The 19,981-nt window shown below is 40.3% G+C and overlaps 1 protein-coding gene across 1 annotated transcript in view; it reads right to left on the bottom strand.

Annotated features, from left to right (window-relative positions):
• Nucleotides 1-2,467: 2,467 nt before the first annotated feature.
• LOC115182058 (protein FAM111A-like) overlaps nt 2,468-19,981 on the bottom strand; it is a 35,093-nt gene continuing 17,579 nt past the window's right edge. The window contains exons 2-4 of the mRNA XM_029743706.1: nt 18,869-18,897; nt 9,604-9,666; nt 2,468-4,502 (exon numbers count right to left, since the gene is read on the bottom strand). Coding sequence (XP_029599566.1) covers nt 2,526-4,502; nt 9,604-9,645 — 2,019 coding nt within the window. The 5' untranslated portion in view covers nt 9,646-9,666; nt 18,869-18,897 and the 3' untranslated portion in view covers nt 2,468-2,525. The remainder of the gene's footprint in view (nt 4,503-9,603; nt 9,667-18,868; nt 18,898-19,981) is intronic.

Genomic DNA, 19,981 nt, shown 5'->3' on the forward strand with positions numbered 1-19,981 from the left:
GTGACCAAAACTCAAAGTAACAAAAATGTAGAACACAATAATACATTTTTTTAATTATATTTTGACAGTTGCATCTAGAATGTTCCCTCTATCTATTTATTGAACCTTTTCCCAAAGTCTCAGAAAAATGCAGAAAATACAAAGGACATCATAAGGAACCAGACAATTACAGCAAACAGCTGTATGTGTTACGTGTGTTGTGTGTGTGTTGTGTGTGTTACGTGTGTGTTGTGTGTGTTACGTGTGTGTTGCGCATGTGTTGCGCGTGTGTTGCGCGTGTGTTGTGTGTGTTGCGTGTCCACCTTGCAACCAGGCACCGACATCTGACCTCCACTGTGGGTAGAGTTAAGTCACAGGGCCTTTATTTAACCAGGCAAGTCAGTTAAGAACAATATCTTATTTACAATGACAACCTACCCCGGCCAAACCCGGAGGATGCTGGGACAATTGTCATGCAGCCTGGATTGAAACCAGGTACTGCAGTGACGCCTCTAGCACTGAGATGCAGTGTCTTAGACCGCTGAGCCACTCGGGAGCCCAGATGACAAGAAGAACAAACGGAGCTCCACACGGCTGTATGGGGTGGTTAGGTAGTTATATAGAGGGCTGATGGGGTGGTTAGGTAGTTATATAGAGGGCTGTATTGGGTGGTTAGGTAGTTATATAGAGGGCTGATGGGGTGGTTAGGTAGTTATATAGAGGGCTGATGGGGTGCTTAGGTAGTTATATAGAGGGCTGATGGGGTGGTTAGGTAGTTATATAGAGGGCTGATGGGGTGGTTAGGTAGTTATATAGAGGGCTGATGGGGTGGTTAGGTAGTTATATAGAGGGCTGATGGGGTGGTTAGGTAGTTATATAGAGGGCTGATGGGGTGGTTAGGTAGTTATATAGAGGGCTGATGGGGTGGTCAGGTAGTTATATAGAGGGCTGATGGGGTGGTTAGGTAGTTATATAGAGGGCTGATGGGTGGTTAGGTAGTTATATAGAAGGCTGATGGGGTGGTTAGTAGTTATATAGAGGGCTGATGGGGTGGTTAGGTAGTTATATAGAGGGCTGATGGGGTGGTTAGGTAGTTATATAGAGGGCTGATGGGGTGGTTAGGTAGTATATAGAGGGCTGATGGGGTGGTCAGGTAGTTATATAGAGGGCTGATGGGGTGGTTAGGTAGTTATATAGAGGGCTGATGGGGTGGTTAGGTAGTTATATAGAGGGCTGATGGGGTGGTTAGGTAGTTATATAGAGGGCTGATGGGGTGGTTAGGTAGTTATATAGAGGGCTGATGGGGTGGTTAGGTAGTTATATAGAGGGCTGATGGGGTGGTTAGGTAGTTATATAGAGGGCTGATGGGGTGGTTAGGTAGTTATATAGAGGGCTGATGGGGTGGTTCAGGTAGTTATATAGAGGGCTGATGGGGTGGTTAGGTAGTTATATAGAGGGCTGATGGGGTTGGTTAGGTAGTTATATAGAGGGCTGATGGGGTGGTTAGGTAGTTATATAGAGGGCTGATGGGGTGGTTAGGTAGTTATATAGAGGGCTGATGGGGTGGTTAGGTAGTTATATAGAGGGCTGATGGGGTGGTTAGGTAGTTATATAGAGGGCTGTATGGGGTGGTTAGGTAGTTATATAGAGGGCTGATGGGGTGGTTTAGGTAGTTATATAGAGGGCTGATGGGGTGGTTAGGTAGTATATATAGAGGGCTGATGGGGTGGTTAGGTAGTTATATAGAGGGCTGATGGGGTGGTTAGGTAGTTATATAGAGGGCTGATGGGGTGGTTAGGTAGTTATATAGAGGGCTGATGGGGGTGGGGTTAGGTAGTTATATAGAGGGCTGATGGGGTGGTTAGGTTAGTTATATAGAGGGCTGATGGGGGGTGGTTAGGTAGTTATATAGAGGGCTGATGGGGTGGTTAGGTAGTTATATAGAGGGCTGATGGGGTGGTTAGGTAGTTATATAGAGGGCTGTATGGGGTGGTTAGGTAGTTATATAGAGGGCTGATGGGGTGGTTAGGTAGTTATATAGAGGGCTGATGGGGTGGTTAGGTAGTTATATAGAGGGCTGATGGGGTGGTTAGGTAGTTATATAGAGGGCTGATGGGTTGGTTAGGTAGTTATATAGAGGGCTGATGGGGTGCTTAGGTAGTTATATAGAGGGCTGATGGGGTGGTTAGGTAGTTATATAGAGGGCTGATGGGGTGGTTAGGTAGTTATATAGAGGGCTGACGGTGAGGCAAGATGGTCTTCAAGAGAAAAAACATGTACCTTGGTCTGAGAACAGGTCATCTACCTTGAAATGCCTGAAAGACACTAAGGTTAGTGCAACATACATACTGACATACGTCAGCATTTGAAAACAGTGGCCAGGTAAACAAACATGGATTGCCGTCATACCTTGTCCATTACAAGGTAAAGAAACCATTGTGCCATTTTGTAATTTGACTATCCTTAAATGTATTTGCAACACAATCTCTTATTATTCATCAATGGGCTCATCGTCATCATCAGTCTTGGATAACTTGACAAGATCGTCAAATCAAAAAGTCGTTTTTCAACATGAACTCTTTCAAAGCTTCATTTCCTGCTTTCTGAATTTTTTCCAGTACTGCCTCCTTTTCTGAAATGATCCATTTTCTAAGATGTTCTTTAATTCTTAGATGGTTCTCATTTTCCTCAACTGCTTCCCAGACTGCTGTCAAGGCTGCACTGAATGAGGGCTTCCATTCCATTACCAGGTGTCTGATAAAATTGTAAATGAAATCATGCAAATGGGGGCATGTCAAGGCTTCTCTGGTGAACTTGGTCAGTATTTCAACATTGTTTCTGTCCTTCATCTTGATCAGAAAGTTCTCCAGTATGGTGAGGAGAGGGATGGCATACTCAATCACACTCTTCACTCCTTCATATTTGTAGGGGAACCCTCCAGTGTGCATGGCTATCACATGGCAGGATTCATCAAAGACTGGGGAGCCAGAAGCTCCATGGAAGAGGCAGGTGTCATAGGTCACATCAGTGTTGTCTGGATTCATGAGCATGTCATACTTCACTTTATTCTCTTCTATGGATGTATTGATCAGCATATCCATTCTGTCATTTTTCCCAAACTCTCCTTGGAAAGCCTCACCTCTTCTTTCTCTCTCAATAATGGTGGTGGGGTCTGTTCTTTTCACTCCTCCACCTGGGTGTCCAATGAGACAGACTCCACCTTTCTTTGGATCTGGGCTATATCTACGGAGAAGACCGGTTGAGGTATCAATGTCCTGAAGCTCTAGTACAGCAAAGTCCACATGTCGATTGTAGTGGTCAGATCCCCATTGAAAGTCAATGATCTCTGATTTCACCTCAATCACCTTCAGATCTGACCCATTGGGATTTTCTTTGTTGAATGTGGCAGTTACTTTGGCTGAGATATGGTAATTTCCATCAACATACAAGATGCCATCTTTTTCAAACAAATGTGCATTTGTCAGAATGTAATGATCAAACAGCAGGAAGCCAGTGCCTTGCCCGACCCCCTCGACATCGATCATACAGACTGAGTCACTCAGTTCCATCAGCTTCTTTACTGTGTAGACTTCAGAGAAACCCTGGGTGCTCTTTCCAAATTCCCCCCTTAAATGACTTCGCACCCCAGAATATTTCTTCTTATTGTACCTCTTCTTCATCTGTTTCACCAAATCAGTAAACTGGTGGCGAAGAATCTTCAAAATATCAGCAGAATCTGGCACTGTGACTAGCTGTTCCTGTTTTTTGTGGGGTTCCCCTGCAGCTGATGTTTCAGTGCTTGTGTTAAACATGGGGAGTTGTATGGAGTTCGTCTCATCTTCTTTCAGAAGGTTAGAACCAGCTTGTGGAGGGGCAGTTGCAGCCTGTGTTGGGTTTTTCTCTTCCAGGATCATTTTGAAGGTTTGTTTATCCAGACAGTCAACTAGTACATTCATCTCAACACACCTCGGTGGATCTGAGTCTGATTCAACGAGAATGCAAGTTTTAGTGAACACATTGTCATGGAAGCGTCCATCTCTTGTTAGTGCTGTCTCCACTGTCTCTCCACAGATGCCGTAGATGCAAAGAGGGCTAAATTTTTCAAGGCTTTTGTTTTTGAGCAGTTGCTTGGTTTTGGTTTTCTTACCACCTTTAGATTCAATATAAAAAATGACGTATTGCTTATTTCCTGTATAAATCTGTGTGGGTTCAGCTGTGGCCTCTCCACTATCATTGAAAATGGTTGATATGGTGAGTATTTGACCATTCTCAAGCAGATGACAAGGGAAGTGTGTTGCTATTGGTTTCTTTCCTTTTGTTGTTTGTATAACAAGGTCTTGTCTTTGCATTGTCTTCTCTTGTTGTCTTGTCTCCATCTTCTGTTTCCAAGTCTTTTCCCTTAGTTCACAGAATTTGGAACTTGTTTCAAGAGCCTGTAACACGCTGCAAGGGCTATTACAGGTGATTTCATGCTGGACTTCTTTATCAGGGAATCTGAAGAGAAAGCAGTGAAGATGTCCATTCTGTGAGGAAATCAATGAAAATGACATTAATATGAATACACATACACTGCCTTCAGAAAGTATTCAGACCCCTTGACTTTTTCCACATTTTGTTACGTTTCAGCCTTATTCTAAAATTGATTAAATAAAAAAGATCCTCAGCAATCTACACACAATACTCCATAGTGATGAATCAAAAACAGGTGTAGAAATATTTGCAAATGTATTGAGAAAAAAACAACAGAAATACCTTATTGACATAAGTATTCAGACCCTTTGGTATGAGACTCAAAATTGAGACAGAATTGTGTCGAAGCACAAATCTTAGGAAGGGTACCAAAACATTTCTGCAGCATTGAAGGTCCCCAAGAACACAGTGGCCTCCATCAATCTTAAATGGAAGAAGTTTGGAACCACCAAGACTCTTCATAGCGCTGGCCGCCCGACCAAACTGAGCAATCAGGGGAGAAGGGCCTTGGTCATGGAGGTGACCAAGAACCCTATGGTCATTCTGACAGAGCTCTAGAGTTCCTCTTTGGAGATGGGAGAACCTTCCAGAAGGACAACCATCTCTGCAGTACTCGACCAATCAGGCATTTATGGTAGAGTGGCCAGACGGAAGCCACTCCTCAGTAAAAGGCACATGACAGCCAGCTTGGAGTTTGCCAAAAGGCACCTAAAAACTCTCAGACCATGAGAAAAAAGATTATTTGTCCTGAATGCCATGCGTCACTTCTGGAGGAAACCTGGCACCATCCCTATGGTGAAGCACTGTGGTGGTGGCAGCATCATGCTGTGGTGATGTTTTTCAGTGGCAGGGACTGGGAGACTAGTCAGGATCGAGGGAAAGATGAACGGAGAAAAGTATAGCGAGATCCTTGATGAAAACCTGCTCCAGAGCGCTCAGGATCTCAGACTGGGGTGAAGGTTCACCTTCCAACAGGACAACGACCCTAAGCACACAGCCAAAACAATGCAGGAGTGGTGACGGGACAACTCTCTGAATGTCCTTGAGTGGCCCAGCCAGAGCCCGGACTTGAACCCGATCAAACATCTCTGGAGAGACCTGAAAATAGCTGTGCAGCGACGCTCCCCATCCAACCTGACAGAGCTTGAGAGGATCTGCAGAGAAGAAAAGGAGAAACACCCCAAATACAGGTGTGCCAAGCTTGTAGCGTCATACCCAAGAAGACTCGAGGCTGTAATCACTGCCAAAGGTGCTTCAACAAAGTACTGAGTAAAGGGTCTGAATACTTATGTAAATGTGATATTTCCGTTTTCTTTTTTTAAATATAAATTAGCAACAATTTTGAAAAACATTTTCACTGTCATTATGGGGTATTGAGTGTAGATTGATGAGAAGAAAAAAAACAATTTAATCCATTTGAGAATAAGGCTGTAACCTACCAAAATGTGGAAAAGGTCAAGGGGTCTGAAAACTTTCCGAAGGCACTGTATGTACACTTACATTGACACATAGGTGTATACTGAATATACATGACTACACAGAAATAAACAAATTGCAATGCACTTATTTTAACTCATATCTATAGTATGTATCTATAATATTTATATTGTAGACTGGCAATAAACATGTTTTTTATTTTTATATGACTTAAAAGCAATATAGTCAACAAATAGCTAATTTTGTATTGCCCTCATACAGTTGAAGTTAGAAGTTAACATGCACTTAGGTTGGAGTCATTAAAACTCATTTTCAACCGCTCCACAAATTTCTTGTTAACAAACTATAGTTTTGGCAAGTCGGGTTAGGACAACTACTTTGTGCATGACACAAGTCATTTTTCCAACAATAGTTTACAGACAGATTATTTCACTGTATCACAATTCCAGTGGGTCAGAAGTGTACATACACTAAGGTGACTGTGCCTTTAAACAGCTTGGAAAATTCCAGAAAATGATGCCATGGCTTTAGAAGCTTATGATAGGCTAATTGACATCATTTGAGTCAATTGGAGGTGTACCTGTGGATGTATTTCAAGGCCTACCTTCAAACTCAGTGCCTCTTTGCTTGACATCATGGGAAAATCAAAAGAAATCAGTCAAGACCTCAGAAAAAAATGTGTAGACCTCCACAAGTCTGGTTCATCCTTGAGAGCAATTTCCAAACGCCTGAAGGTACCACATTCATCTATACAAACAATAGTACGCAAGTATAAACACAATGGGACCATGTAGGCATCATACCACTCAGGAAGGAGATGCGTTCTGTCTCCTAGAGATGAACGTACTTTGGTGCGAACTGTGCAAATCAATCCCAGAACAACAGCAAAGGACCTTGAGAAGATGCTGGAGGAAACAGGTACAAAAGTATCTATATCCAAAGTAAAACGAGTCCTATATCGACAAAACCTGAATGGCCACTCAGCAAGGAAGAAGCCACGGCTCCAAAACCGCCATAAAAAAGTCAGACTATGGTTTGCAACTGCACATGGGGACAAAGATCGTACTTTTTGGAGAAATATCCTCTGGTCTGATGAGTCAAAAATAGAACTGTTTGGCCATAATGACCATCGTTATGTTTGGAGGAAAAAGAGGGAGGCTTACAAGCCGAAGAACACCATCCCAACCGTGAAGCACGGGGGTGGCAGCATCATGTTGTGGGGGTGCTTTGCTGCAGGAGGGACTGGTGCACTTCACAAAATAGATGGCATCATGAGGAAAGAAAATTAGGTGGATATATTGAAGCAACATCTCAAGACATCAGTCAGGAAGTTAAAGCTTGGTCGCAAATGGGTCTTCCAAATGGACAATGACCCCAAGCATACTTCCAAAGTTGTGGCAAAATGGCTTAAGGACAACAAAGTCAAGGTATTGGAGTGGCCATCACAAAGTCCTGACCTCAATCCCATAGAAAATTTGTGGGCAGAACTGAAAAAGTGTGCGCGAGCAAGGAGGCCTACAAACCTGACTCTGTTACACCAGCTCTGTCAGGAGGAATGCAAAATTCGCCCAACTTATTCTGGGAAGCTTGTGGAAGGCTACCCAAAACGTTTGACCGAAGTTAAACAATTTATAGGCAATGCTACCAAATACTAATTGAGTGTATGTAAACTTCTGACCCTCTGGGAATGTGATGAAAGAAATAAAAGCTTAAATAAATCACTCTAAAATTATTCTGACATTTTACATTCTTAAAATAGAGTGTGGATCCTAACTGATCTAAGACAGGGAATTTTTTCAAGAATTAAATGTCAGGAATTGTGAAAAACTGAGTTTAAATGTATTTGGCTAAGGTGTAGGGAAACTTCCGACTTCAACTGTACATACTATTTGTATGGCTCTACTTCCTGCTGGAGAGTAGTATCTTCCTACTCATGGTGGAATCATTTAGAGCTACAGAGCCTTCAGAAAGTATTCTATTCATACCTGTTGACTAATTCCACATTTTGTTGTGGTACAGCCTGATTTGAAAATGGATTCATTTGATGTTTTTTCTCAACCATCTACACACAATACCTCATAATGACAAAGTGAAAACGTGTTTTTAGACATTTTTACAAATGTATTGAAAATGAAATACAGAAATCTCATTTTTATGAGTATTCACACCCCTGAGTAAATACTTTGTAGAAGCACCTTTGGTGGATATTACAGCTTTGAGTCGTCTTGGATATGCCTGTATCAGCTTTGAATATCTGGATTTGGGAATTGTCTCCCATTCTTCCTTGCAGATTTTCTCAAGCTCTGTTAACTTAGATGGGGAGCAGCGGTGAGCAGCAAATCATCAAGTCTTTCCACCAATTTCCAATGGGATTCAAGTCTGGGCTGTGGCAGGGCCACGCAATGACTTTAACATTCTTGTTCTGAAGTCATTCCAGCGTTGCTTACAGCGTTGGCTGTATGCTTGGGGTCATTGTCCTACTAGAACGTAAATCTTCGCCCCAGTTTAAGGTAATTTGCACTCTGAAGCAGGTTCTCATCAGGCCAAAGAGTAAAATGTTTGTCTCAGACCACAGAATCTTTTGCCTTATGATCTCAAAGTCTTTCATGTGCCTTTTGGCAAACTCCAGGCCTACTGTCACGTGCCTTTTGGCAAACTCCAGGCCTGCTGTCACGTGCCTTTAGGCAAACTCCAGGCCTGCTGTCACGTGCCTTTTGGCAAACTCCAGGCCTGCTGTCACGTGCCTTTTGGCAAACTCCAGGCCTGCTGTCATGTGCCTTTTTCTCAGGAGTGTCCTCCGTCTGGCCACTCTCCCATAAAGCCCAGATTGGTGAAGTGCTGTAGAGACTGTTGTCCTTCTGGCAGGTTCTCCCATCTCAGCCAAGGAACTCTGTAGTTCTGTCAGAGTGGTCATTGAGTTGTTGGTCACCTCCATGACCAAGGTCCTTCTTGCCCGGTTGCTCAGTTTGTTTTAGTTCCATATTTTTTCCATTTCCTAATGATCGAGACCACTGTGCTCTTGGAAACTTTCAACATTCTAGAAATTATTTTATACCCTTCCCCAGATATATGCCTCATTACAATTCTATCTTGGAGATCTACGGACAGTTCCTTGGACTTTATGGTTTAGTTTCTGCTCTGACATGCACTGTGAACTGTGGGACCTTAGATAGACTTGTTTTTCTTTCTAAATCAAGTCCAAACAATTTAATTGGCCACAGGTGGACTCCAATGAAGTTGTAGTGATCTCAAGGATAATCAAAGTAAATTGGATGCACCTGAGCTCAATTTGGAGTGTCATAGCAAAGGGGAATGAATACTTACAGTATGTAAATTAAATATTTCAGTATTATATTTTCAATACATTTGTAAAATTTTTCGAAAAACATGTCTTCACTTTGTCATTATGGGGTACTGTGTTCAGATGGGCGAGAAAAAACTAACAATTTAATCCATTTTGAATTCAGGCTGTAATAGAACAAAATGTGGAATAAGTCAAGAGGTATGAATACTTTCTGTATGTTTCCAGCTCATGCATATCAATATAGCATGTGCTTTTATAAAGTAATATAATATATGCCATTTAGCAGAAGCTTTTATCCACAAAATATACATTTCTGTTATTTTTATTATGAAAATTGAAAACAAAACAAATATTGATCAAACCAATACTTCATGGTAGAAAACAAATGAATGTGTTATAAACATTATACTGACCATGCTATCATTAGGCTCAGTTATCTTCATCTTTGTAGCCATTTGATCTGACAGTGAATCACCCTGGAAGAGAAAAATAACAGGAGTTTGAAAGTTCTAAAGAAAATACAATATGGACTTTCAGAATATGAAATACTATTTTTATCATGATAATATGGATACACATACACTACATGACCAAAAGTATCTGGACACCCCTTCAACATACACTATATATATACAGCAGTATGAGGACACCCCTTCAACATACACTATATATACAGCAGTATGTGGACACACCTTCAACATACACTATATATACAGCAGTATGTGGACAACCCTTCAACATACACTATATATACAGCAGTATGTGGACACCCCTTCAACATACACTATATATACAGCAGTATGAGGACACCCCTTCAACATACACTATATATACAGCAGTATGTGGACACACCTTCAACATACACTATATATACAGCAGTATGTGGACAACCCTTCAACATCCACTATATATATACAGCAGTATGTGGACACCCCTTCAACATACACTATATATACAGCAGTATGAGGACACCCCTTCAACATACACTATATATACAGCAGTATGAGGACACCCCTTCAACATACACTATATATACAGCAGTATGTGGACACCCCTTCAACATACACTATATATACAGCAGTATGTGGACACCCCTTCAACATACACTATATATACAGCAGTATGTGGACACACCTTCAACATACACTATATATACAGCAGTATGAGGACACACCTTCAACATACACTATATATACAGCAGTATGAGGACACCCCTTCATGCACTATATATACAGCAGTATGTGGACACACCTTCATCCACTATATATATATACAGCAGTATGAGGACACCCCTTCATACACTATATATACAGCAGTATGAGGACACCCCTTCATCCACTATATATACAGCAGTATGAGGACACCCCTTCATCCACTATATATACAGCAGTATGTGGACACCCCTTCATCCACTATATATATACAGCAGTATGAGGACACCCCTTCATCCACTATATATATACAGCAGTATGTGGACACCCCTTCATACACTATATATACAGCAGTATGAGGACACCCCTTCATCCACTATATATACAGCAGTATGTGGACACACCTTCAACATACACTATATATACAGCAGTATGAGGACACCCCTTCATACACTATATATACAGCAGTATGTGGACACCCCTTCATACACTATATATACAGCAGTATGTGGACACACCTTCAACATGCCCCAGTAAGAAAGAGTACAGTTGGTGCTCGTCCATCTCCATGGATTGTTGATGAACTGGGTGAGGCTTTTTCTCAAAGAAATATGTTAAAAGTCTTAGCAGCCAAATCAAAATCAGAAATTGATGAACGGAATTATAGAACATTGCGTAATTATGCAGTTAAATTGAATCAAAGGGAAAAAAAGTTATTTTTCAACAATGCTTTTATTGATTGTAAAAATGATTCTAAAAAGGTATGGAATACAGTTAAGGGTTTACTTGGTACATCTATCTCATCATGCCCATCTAGTGTGGAGGTTGACAGGAGAATAATAACAAAACCAGTTGATATTGCCAATCATTTTGCAGATTTTTTCACAAAGAAAATTAATTTACTGAGCAACAATGTAAACATACATTCTTCCAAACAAGCAATTGTCCAATGGATTGATGATCATATTATGAGCAACAAGATCCGCTCTTTTAGTCTGCAAACGGTGTCAGTGGAGGAGGTGTTAAACCTTTTGAAGTCATTACCTGATGGTCAATCTACAGGTTATGATCTTATGGACAATTTTTTGCTTCGCTGTGCTGCTCCCCAGATTGCAGTTCCACTGAGATACATATTTAATTGGTCACTGGAAAAGGGGGTGTTTGCAAATGTATGGAAGCATGCTAAACTGTGTCCTATTCCAAAAGACTGCAAAGAACCCGCTACTCCTGCCAATAGTCGACCAATTAGTCTACTCCCTACATTCAGTGAGATATTGGAGGGTATTGTGAGTAGACAAATATGAGAGTACATGGAAAATAATGATCTGATTACAGCCAATCAGCATGCTTATCGCAAAAATCATTCCACTACCACTGCATTGGTTGACATGACTGACCAGTGGCTCAATGCTATGGATAATGGCAAGTTTGTGGGGGTACTATTTTTAGATTTCAGTGCAACATTTGATTTAGTGGATCATGAGATAATTTTGACAAAATGAATGCATTATGGTTTTAAGGAGGTAACATTGAATTGGGTACAGTCATATCTAACTGACAGGAAACAGTCCACCTATATCAATGGTTCATTTTCTTCCCCTCATGTGTTAAACTGTGGAATACCGCAGGGCAGCTGCCTTGGGCCACTTCTTTATTTAATATATACCAACCACCTTCCCTATGCCTTAGCTGAAACTCAAGCTACTATATTTGCAGATGATACTACAATTTATGCAGCAGGACAATCGGTTCAACAGGTACAGCAAGCTTTACAAGGAGATTTGAAGAATATTAGGGAGTGGGTTTGCCAGAACAAACTTGTTTTAAACACCAAGAAAACCAAAGATATGTTGGTCTGTTCCACTAGGAAAAGGCCAAAACAGCATGGGATACAATTAAGTATGGGAGGAGTACAAATTGAAGAAGTGGCAGAAACCAAACTATTAGGAGTGCAGCTAGACAACTGCTTACCATGGTCGTCTCAAATAACTAATCTATGTAAAAAAAATATTAAAACAGCATGTATAATCAGAAGGATAGCTAAATATTTACCAGGAAAAATTCTTAAGCAAATAACACAAGCTTTAATTGAGCGTCAAGTGAACTACTGTTCTGTGGTCTGGGGAAATGCATCATCAAGTGAAGTTAGGAGGCTGCAGATTGCACAGAACAAAGAAGCAAGGATTGTTTTATGGTGGAGATATGGTTTTTCTGTTGCAGTCATACGCAATGTTCTTGGTTGGTCATCAATCAACAAGATAATTGAAAAAAACATGCTTATTTTATTTCATAATATACATCATTTAAAACGGCCAAGTTCTATTCACAACGGTATTCAGTTGGTAAGAGACAGACATTCCGTAAATACTAGGAATAGATTGGCCACCATCTATGCGTTATCCAGACAGAAAAGAGAAATAGGCAAAAGAACATTTCGATTTAGAGCAATAAAGAAATTGAATAAATTAACTGAGCAAACCAGAAACCTTTCAATATATAAATTTAAACATTATTTTAAAACAATTTAAATATAATACACAGAAATGTTGTGGGATTACAGTAGATGAAGAATCCATATTTTTTAGATTGATTATTTATTGGTTTATTACGTTAGTATATTATGTATGTTTGTAATAGTGTGTTATATGTGAAAATGTGTTCGTATATAAATTGTATTTTAATATTTAAGGACTCTTGGAAGATTAGTCCAAATGGGGACTAAAAGAGATCCAAATAAAATAAAATCAAACATACACTATATATACAGCAGTATGAGGACACCCCTTCAACATACACTATATATACAGCAGTATGTGGATACCCCTTCAACATACACTATATATACAGCAGTATGAGGACACACCTTCAACATACACTATATATACAGCAGTATGAGGACACCCCTTCATACACTATATATACAGCAGTATGAGGACACCCCTTCAACATACACTATATATACAGCAGTATGTGGACACCCCTTCAACATACACTATATATATACAGCAGTATGTGGACACCCCTTCAACATACACTATATATACAGCAGTATGTGGACACACCTTCAACATACACTATATATACAGCAGTATGAGGACACCCCTTCAACATACACTATATATACAGCAGTATGAGGACACCCCTTCAACATACACTATATATACAGCAGTATGAGGACACCCCTTCAACATACACTATATATACAGCAGTATGAGGACACCCCTTCAACATACACTATATATACAGCAGTATGTGGACACCCCTTCAACATACACTATATATACAGCAGTATGTGGACACCCCTTCAACATACACTATATATACAGCAGTATGTGGACACACCTTCAACATACACTATATATACAGCAGTATGTGGACAACCCTTCAACATACACTATATATATACAGCAGTATGAGGACACCCCTTCATACACTATATATACAGCAGTATGTGGACAACCCTTCAAATTAGTGGATTCGGCTATTTCAGCCACACCTGTTAATGACAGGTGTATAAAATTCCGCACACAGCCATGCAATCTCCATAGACAAAGATTGATAGTAGAATGGCTCAGTGACTTTCAACGTGGCACCGTCATAGGATGCCACCTTTCCAACAAGTCAGTTCGTCAAAATTTGCCCTGGTCAACTGTTAGTGCTGTTATGGTGTGAAGTGGAAACATCTAGGAGCAACAACGGCTCAGCTGCGAAGTGGTAGGCCACACAAGTTCACAGAACAGGACTGGCAAGTTCTGAAGCACGTAAAAATCGTTGAGTTGCAACACTCACTACAGAGTTCCAAACTACCTCTGTAAGCAACATCAGCACAAGAACTGTTCCTCAAGAGCTTCGGGAAATGGGTTTCCATGGCAGAGCAGCTGCACAAAAGCCTAAGTAGTGTATGTGTATCCTAATGATAGCAATGCCAAGCGTTGGCAGGAGTTGTGTAAAGATCGATGCCATTGGACTCTGGAGCAGTGGAAACGCATTCTCTGGAGTGATGTATCACGCTTCACCATCTGGCAGTCTGAAGGACAAATCTGGCTTTGGCAGATGCCAGGAGAACTCTACCTGCCTGAATGCATAGTGCCAACTGTAAAGTTTGGTGGAGGAGCAATAATGGTCTGGGGCTGTTTTTAATAGTTTGGGTTAGGCCCCTTAGTTCCAGTGAAGGGAAATCTTAACGCTACAGCATACAAAGACATGTTGTGCTTCCAACTTTGTGGCAACATTTTGGGGAAGGCCCTTTCCTGTTTCAGCATGACAATGCCCCTGTGCACAAAGTGGAGTCCATACAGAAATGGTTTGTCAAGATCGGTGTGGAAGAACTTGACTGGCCTGCACAGAGCCCTGACCTCAACCAAATCGAACACATTTTGGGATGAATTGGAACAGACTGCAAGCCAGGCCTAGTCACCCAACATCAGCGCCCGACCTCACTAATGCTCTTGTGGCTGAATGGAAGCAAGTCCCCCTGCAGCAATGTTCCAACATCTAGTGGAAAGCCTTAACAGAAGAGTGGAGGCTGTTATAGCAGCAAAGGGGGGACCAACTCCATATTAATGCCCATGATTTTGGAATGAGATGTTGGACGAGCAGGTGTCCACATACTTTTGGTCATGTTTGGGGTGGCAGGTAGCCTAGTGGTTAGAGCGTTGGGCCAGTAACTGAAAGTTGCTTGATTGAATCCCCGAGCTGACAAGGTAAAAATCTGTTGTTCTGCCCCCGTCATTGTGCCGTCATTGTAAATAAGAATGTTCTGAACTGACTTGCCTAGTTAAATAAAGGTATAAAAATGTGGTGTTCCTTCTACATTCTCTAATAATTGTAATTCATATTAGTCATCCTGAACAACAACTTAGATTTTTGAACAAAATAGTAAATAGGATGTTTTTTTGTTGTTTTATTTAACCTTTATTTAACTAGGCAAGTCAGTTAAGAACAAATTCTTATTTACAATGACGGCCCATTTTACACAAATACATGTACCACAATGGAGCCCTTTGTCAGTTTACAATAAAGAAAACTGAATTGCAGAGCAGCTTACATAAGATAACGAACGTGAACATAATTAAAAGGGAAAGACATTAACTTATTAACTTACATTGCCATCAAGAGGCTCAGATTTCACCGTGGCTTCCATTGGACCTGTGAAATCATTATTCAAAAAATATGATTTAATCTTTTATGTTTGACAATAACAGGTAGATTGATGGGATTGATGGGGCGGCAGGTAGCCTAGTGGTTAAAGTGTTGTATTAGTAACCAGTAGGTAGCCTAGTGGTTAAAGCGTTGTATTAGTAACCAGCAGGTAGCCTAGTGGTTAAAGCGTTGTATTAGTAACCAGTAGGTAGCCTAGTGGTTAAAGCGTTGTATTAGTAACCAGCAGGTAGCCTAGTGGTTAAAGTGTTGTATTAGTAACCAGCAGGTAGCCTAGTGGTTAAAGCGTTGTATTAGTAACCAGCAGGTAGCCTAGTGGTTAAAGCGTTGTATTAGTAACCAGTAGGTAGCCTAGTGGTTAAAGCGTTGTATTAGTAACCAGCAGGTAGCCTAGTGGTTAAAGTGTTGTATTAGTAACCAGCAGGTAGCCTAGTGATTAAAGCGTTGTATTAGTAACCAGCAGGTAGCCTAGTGGTTAAAGCGTTGTATTAGTAACCAGCAGGTAGCCTAGTGGTTAAAGTGTTGTATTAGTAACCAGCAGGTAGCCTAGTGGTTAAAGCGTTGTATTAGTAACCAGCAGGTAGCCTAGTGGTTAAAGCGTTGTATTAGTAACCAGTAGGTAGCCTAGTGGTTAAAGCGTTGTATTAGTAACCAGCAGGTAGCCTAGTGGTTAAAGCGTTGTATTAGTAACCAGTAGGTAGCCTAGTGGTTAAAGCGTTGTATTAGTAACCAGTAGGTAGCCTAGTGGTTAAAGCGTTGTATTAGTAACCAGCAGGTAGCCTAGTGGTTAAAGTGTTGTATTAGTAACCAGTAGGTAGCCTAGTGGTTAAAGCGTTGTATTAGTAACCAGTAGGTAGCCTAGTGGTTAAAGTGTTGGACTAGTAACCAGCAGGTAGCCTAGTGGTTAAAGCGTTGTATTAGTAACCAGTAGGTAGCCTAGTGGTTAAAGCGTTGTATTAGTAACCAGCAGGTAGCCTAGTGGTTAAAGCGTTGTATTAGTAACCAGCAGTAGCCTAGTGGTTAAAGTGTTGTATTAGTAACCAGTAGGTAAGCCTAGTGGTTAAAGCGTTGTATTAGTAACCAGTAGGTAGCCTAGTGGTTAAAGCGTTGTTTAGTAACCAGCAGGTAGCCTAGTGGTTAAAGCGTTGTATTAGTAACCAGCAGGTAGCCTAGTGTGTAAAGCGTTGTATTAGTAACCAGTAGTAGCTAGTGTATAAAGCGTGTATTAGTAACCAGCAGGTAGCCTAGTGATTAAAGCGTTGTATTAGTAACCAGCAGGTAGCCTAGTGGTTAAAGCGTTGTATTAGTAAACCAGCAGGTAGCCTAGTGGTTAAAGCTAAAGCGTTGTATTAGTAACCAGCAGGTAGCCTAGTGGTTAAAAGCGTTGTATTAGTAACAGCAGGTAGCCTAGTGGTTAAAGCGTTGTATTAGTAACCAGCAGGTAGCCTAGTGGTTAAAGCGTTGTAAGTAACCAGCAGGTAGCCTAGTGGTTAAAGCGTTGTATTAGTAACCACAGGTAGCCTAGTGGTTAAAGCGTGTGTATTAGTAACCACAGGTAGCCTAGTGGTTAAAGCGTTGTATTAGTAACCAGCAGGTAGCCTAGTGGTTAAAGCGTTGTATTAGTAACCAGCAGGTAGCCTAGTGGTTAAAGCGTTGTATTAGTAACCAGCAGGTAGCCTAGTGGTTAAAGCGTTGTATTAGTAACCAGCAGGTAGCCTAGTGGTTAAAGCGTTGTATTAGTAACCAGCAGGTAGCCTAGTGGTTAAAGCGTTGTATTAGTAACCAGCAGGTAGCCTAGTGGTTAAAGCGTTGTATTAGTAACCAGCAGGTAGCCTAGTGATTAAAGCGTTGTATTAGTAACCAGCAGGTAGCCTAGTGGTTAAAGCGTTGTATTAGTAACCGAAAGGTTGCTAGATCGAATCCCCGAGCTGACAAGGTACAAATCTGTTGTTCTGCCCCTGAACAAGGCAGTTAACCCACTGTTCCTAGGCTGTCATTGAAAATAAGAATTTGTTCTTAACTGACTTGCCTAGTAAAAAACTACAAGATAAACCAGTACCGGTCTTCGGCTTGTGAAATAGACACTCCACAGGTGGTTCACAACAAGCATTTGCCAGCCTCAATGGCATTCAATGAGTTAAGTTGAATCACTCCAACTAGTATCAAAGTAAGCTGTGATTGTGTAGTATCCTACAGCTATGGCACCCATTTACATGTTTATTTATTCTCCAAAAAGAAGTGACTGGCACACACAAGTGAAACAATTCATTCAAGAAAGGAATTGATTGATAAACAGAGGTCTGTGATGGCTGTTAGTGGGACTAGCATCAACACAATGCCAAAGACTTGAGACTTTGCTTTCTTCAAACTTCTAATTCTGATTCTGGTGTTTCTTCACTAAATTCAAGCTCAACTTTTGTTGTTAGTAACTACAGCTTTCATTGGTAACTCTCTAGGATAGTCTGTAGATGCTCAACAACAGACCGCTAATGTACTGCTGTTGTGTTCCCCTGATGTACAGACCACTGCTGTTCTACTGTTGTGTTCCCCTGATGTACAGACCACTGATGTTCTACTGTTCTGTTCTCCTGATGTACAGACCACTGATGTTCTACTGTTGTGTTCCCCTGATGTACAGACCACTGATGTTCTACTGTTGTGTTCTCCTGATGTACAGACCACTGATGTTCTACTGTTGTGTTCTCCTGATGTACAGACACTGATGTTCTACTCTTGTGGTTTATGATGATGATACTGTCTTGGTGTTTGAAGAAGAGGAAGCCCAGTGATTGGTTAAGAGACATCTTTTCAACCTAAAATGTGTATTTTTAGGTTGAAAAGATTGTGCTCATACTGAGGACTCCTTTGACTTTGTGCTCTTGTTTCTGAACCGAAACGGTGGTCAGGATGGTGGATCAGGCTAGCAACAAATTAGGAGTGTTTCAATGAATTGAATATAATTTAATGGACTCAAATAAACAAAGTTTACAGTGTGATCAAAAAGAAACACAATCACATATCAATTATAACATGGGTTCTCACTATAAGAGTAGACTAGTTTTCACTTGTCATGATAGATCAAATGTGATTTGAAGGGGGACCACATTTTGGATACGGATTCTCTTCCCCTTTGTTTCAGAACATTTTGTGAAATACCATTTCCTCCCTGTACATGCATCAACTCAATACAACTTGTAATTGTATTAATATAATGACCTGATATAAAGACATGAACACTAACACTTCTCATTGGATTTGAATAATAGAAACCTCACAGCCTACGATAACAATCCTACTGCCAGTGAGAATGTAGAGCCTGTTTGATAATGTTCTATTCAAAGTATTATACAAATGTTTAGTAACCTACCTCTGTTACTGCGTTGGTTGATCTGAGATCTGTGTTGAAAGAGGAAGTAGATTAGTTTTCACTTGTCATGATTGGTAAAAAGTGATTTAAATGGGGACCACATTTTGTTTTGGAACACTTAGTCAAACACACTTTAGTCCCTGTACATGTTTCATATTATCATGGTTTAAAATGGTTTAAACACTAACAAGACTGACCTGTACCCTTCCCTTCTCATTGTATATATATATATATATATATAGACATAAACACTAACAAGACTGACCTGAACCCTTCCCTTCTCATTGTAATATATATATATATATATAAAGACATAAACACTAACAAGACTGACCTGAACCCTTCCCTTCTCATTGTAATATATATATATATATAAAGACATAAACACTAACAAGACTGACCTTTACCCTTCCCTTCTCATCGTAATATATATATATATATAAGACATAAACACTAACAAGACTGACCTGACCCTTCCCTTCTCATTGTAATATATATATATATGATAAAGACATAAACACTAACAAGACTGACCTGAACCCTTCCCTTCTCATTGTAATATATATATATATATATAGACATAAACACTAACAAGACTGACCTGTACCCTTCCCTCTCATTGGAATATATATATCTATATATATATATATAGACATAAACACTAACATAGACTGACCTGTACCCTTCCCTTCTCATTGTAATATATATATATATATATAGACATAAACACTAACAAGACTGACCTGTAACCCTTCCCTTCTCATTGTAATATATATATATATATATAGACATAAACACTAACAAGACTGACCTGTAACCCTTCCCTTCTCATGTAATATATATCTATATATAATAAAGACATAAACACTAACAAGACTGACCTGTACCCTTCCCTTCTCATTGTAATATATATATATATCTATAGACATAAACACTAACAAGGACTGACCTGTACCCTTCCCTTCTCATTGGAATAATATATATATAATATATATATATAGACATAAACACTAACAAGACTGACCTGTACCCTTCCCTTCTCATTGTATATATATTATATATATATAAAGACATAAACACTAACAAGACTGACCTGTACCCTCCCCTTCTCAT

This window comes from Salmo trutta, unplaced genomic scaffold, assembly GCF_901001165.1.
Source record: "Salmo trutta unplaced genomic scaffold, fSalTru1.1, whole genome shotgun sequence".
In the NCBI taxonomy this organism is placed as follows: Eukaryota; Metazoa; Chordata; class Actinopteri; order Salmoniformes; family Salmonidae; genus Salmo; species Salmo trutta.